The sequence below is a fragment of the Salpingoeca rosetta genome (assembly GCF_000188695.1).
Source record: "Salpingoeca rosetta unplaced genomic scaffold supercont1.12, whole genome shotgun sequence".
NCBI classification, from domain to species: domain Eukaryota; class Choanoflagellata; order Craspedida; family Salpingoecidae; genus Salpingoeca; species Salpingoeca rosetta.
The window spans coordinates 172014-174513 of record NW_004754922.1 but is presented as its reverse complement, the minus strand read 5'-3'; the positions used below and the strand labels follow the sequence as shown (position 1 = coordinate 174513).

General features: G+C 59.4%; 2 protein-coding genes across 2 annotated transcripts in view; one reads left to right on the top strand and one right to left on the bottom strand.

The window, feature by feature from the left end:
* PTSG_05107 (uncharacterized protein) overlaps window positions 1-1889 on the bottom strand; it is a 6000-nt gene extending 4111 nt beyond the window's left edge. The window contains exons 1-2 of the mRNA XM_004993635.1: window positions 1708-1889; window positions 16-1476 (exon numbers count right to left, since the gene is read on the bottom strand). Coding sequence (XP_004993692.1) covers window positions 16-1474 — 1459 coding nt within the window. The 5' untranslated portion in view covers window positions 1475-1476; window positions 1708-1889. The remainder of the gene's footprint in view (window positions 1-15; window positions 1477-1707) is intronic.
* Window positions 1890-2053: 164 nt separating this feature from the next.
* Window positions 2054-2500, top strand: part of PTSG_05106 (beta actin) — a gene marked incomplete at its 5' end in the record, with an annotated part of 8949 nt that continues 8502 nt past the window's right edge. The window contains one exon of the mRNA XM_004993634.1: window positions 2054-2185. Within this exon, the coding sequence (XP_004993691.1) occupies window positions 2054-2185 (132 nt within the window). The remainder of the gene's footprint in view (window positions 2186-2500) is intronic.

Below are 2500 nucleotides of genomic sequence, written 5' to 3'. Positions count from 1 at the left end.
TGCCCGTGCACTCACATGAGGAGAGTTCCGAGTTGAAGAGGTCTGGGTCCGCGTCCATCTCAATGAGGGCAAGTGCAGCCTGCGTCTGGCTGCGGTGGATGGCTGCAAGCAGCGGCGTAAACCCGTTGGACGCCATCACGTCCAGGTCTGCGCTGTGTTGGCGGAACAGCCGCAGTGCATCCACGCGCCCAAACGCTGCTGCGAGATGGAGCACTGTCTCTCCCATGGCGTCCGTCTCTGTGCACGCACGTCGCACCTGCCGCTTGTGTGAGAGCTTGGCCAGCAGCTCAAGCTGTGGCAGCCGGTTGCGCCGTACCAGGATGTGCCAGCACGTGTACCCGTGCGGTTCCGTGTGGTGCAGGCTGTTGGCCTTGTGCTTGACGCAATAGGCGATGGCGTCCGAGTTTGCAGTCTTGCATGCGCGCACGAGCAGCTCGTCCATGATGGCGGTGCGCTCCATCGGCTCCACGTGCAGCAGCGCCGCGTCGAGGTCTGTGAACCGGGCGGTGTCCAGCAGCTGGCCCAGGTTGTGCGGCATGGCGCCCCCGCTGAGCGAAGTCACGTCCCCAGTAGCCGCGCTGCCCGCGTGCCAGACGGGCCTGCCGCTGTCGGAGAGGCCGCCGGCCACGTCATGGATGATGTCGACCTCGTCCTCGTCGTCTTCGCTGGCGGAGGCGGAGGCGGGCGTGGTGGCGTGCGGTGGCGCGCGCTTGGCGAGCAGGCGCATGGCAGAGGACGACCCACGGATACCGAGCACGCGCTCGAGCCGAAGCTTGAGGCGGCGGGCGCGGTGCTCCAGCGGGTCGAGCGTCTCGCTGCACGTTGCAAAGGAGGCGACGTTGACGCGCTCGTTCATGCACTTGGCAGAGTAGCTTGTGCCGAGCTGCTTGTCGAGCTTCTTCAGGATCTTGCGGAAGCCCTCCTTGTTCATGTGTGAAAAGTCGCGCAGGTTGTGCTGCGTGGTGAGGAGGTCGTTGATGCCGCGCAGGAGCTGCGCCACGGCCTGGCGACGAAAGTCGGGCTCCGGAAGGGTGGAGTCGACGGCCATGCGGTTGAACTTGTCTGTGATGGCCATGAGGCGCGCCTGCAGCAGCGTTGACTCGTCTGCAAACAGGTCAGATACCTTCTCCAGTTGCCGCTGCAGCAAGAAGAAGAAGTACGTGACGCATGTCTCGTACTCGCGCTCGTCGTCTTGCAGTGTGGTTGGTTCGGTTGCCGATGCTGCCGATTCCGCTGACGTGGGCGGTTTCCCTGTTTCGGTGGCGCCAGCTGCGGTTGATGTGGCTGATTTTGTTGTCGGGCTGCTGGCCACTTGTTCTGACGGGCGCCCCTCGGCTGCAGCCTGGCGGGTGGCATCACGTTTCATCTGCGCCGCAACGCACTTGCGAATGATCTTCTTGAGCGCCTTGTAGTCCATGTAGTGCATGGCCCACTGCGGCAAGGCCTTGTTGCGGATGGTCTTGCCGAACTTCATCCCTGGAAAGCAAAAAAAAAATTAAAATTGGTGGTGAGCAGGAGTGGAGTGGTCAAGGTGAGAGTGGAACGCGGGAGAGTGCGATGGACAGGAAGAGGAGAGAGTGCAGGGAAACGGATGGGAGAAAGGAACAGGATGTGAGCAGATGCTGATGGGCACGTATCGGGTGTTGACAGAAGTTGTGCGCACGTAATACACGGAAACATCTGGGCGATGTGCGCACTCTAACTTACTTTGCTTGTTGAGAAAGGGAAAGGGAGGGAGAGGGGAGGAAGCAGTGAGGCAAGGGGCCTTGGGCGAGAGCAACAGCCGCTGCGGTGGTGGTGGTCGCGGTGGTTGGCGAGGAGCAGAGATCAAGGTGTTGTCGTTTGGTTGTTGGTTTGGTTCGTGTGCGTTGTTTTGGGTTCGCGTTTCGCAATTGTGAATGTCATCCGTCGGTCATTATGTATGTCTTCATTGAATTTCCGCTTCGCCGACAGCTGGTGCAACACGATAAAAAGTAGCAGATCAGTTGCTGCAAAAAAAAAAAAAACTGCACACACACAAACAAACCAACAACAACAAAAGCACCCGACCAAGATGAGCAGCGAAAAGGAGGAGAGCGATGCGCTTGCGGCGGCGCGGCAAGGGGCAGCGGATATGATGCGCCTGTTTGACGAGAACCTCAACGAGATGAAGCTGGGCATCTCAGGAACTGGCAATGGAGGAACAGTGAGTGCACCCTTGTGTGCGTGTGCATGTGTGTGTGTGGTTGTAAATGTACTGGTGTTTGCATGCGCACGCTGGTGTGAACGTGCACCGCAGTGTGCAAACGCGTACACGCACACCAGTTTTGTTGTTCTGGTGCGTGTGTGGGGGTGTGTGTGTGTGTGTGTGTGTGGGTGTGTGGGTGTGTGTGGGTGTGTGTGGGTGTGTGTGTGTGTGTGTGTGGGTGTGTGTGTGTGGGTGGGTGTGTGTGGGAGTGTGTGTGTGTGTGTGTGTGTGTGTGTGTGTGGGTGGGTGTGTGGGTGTGTGTGTGTGTGTGTG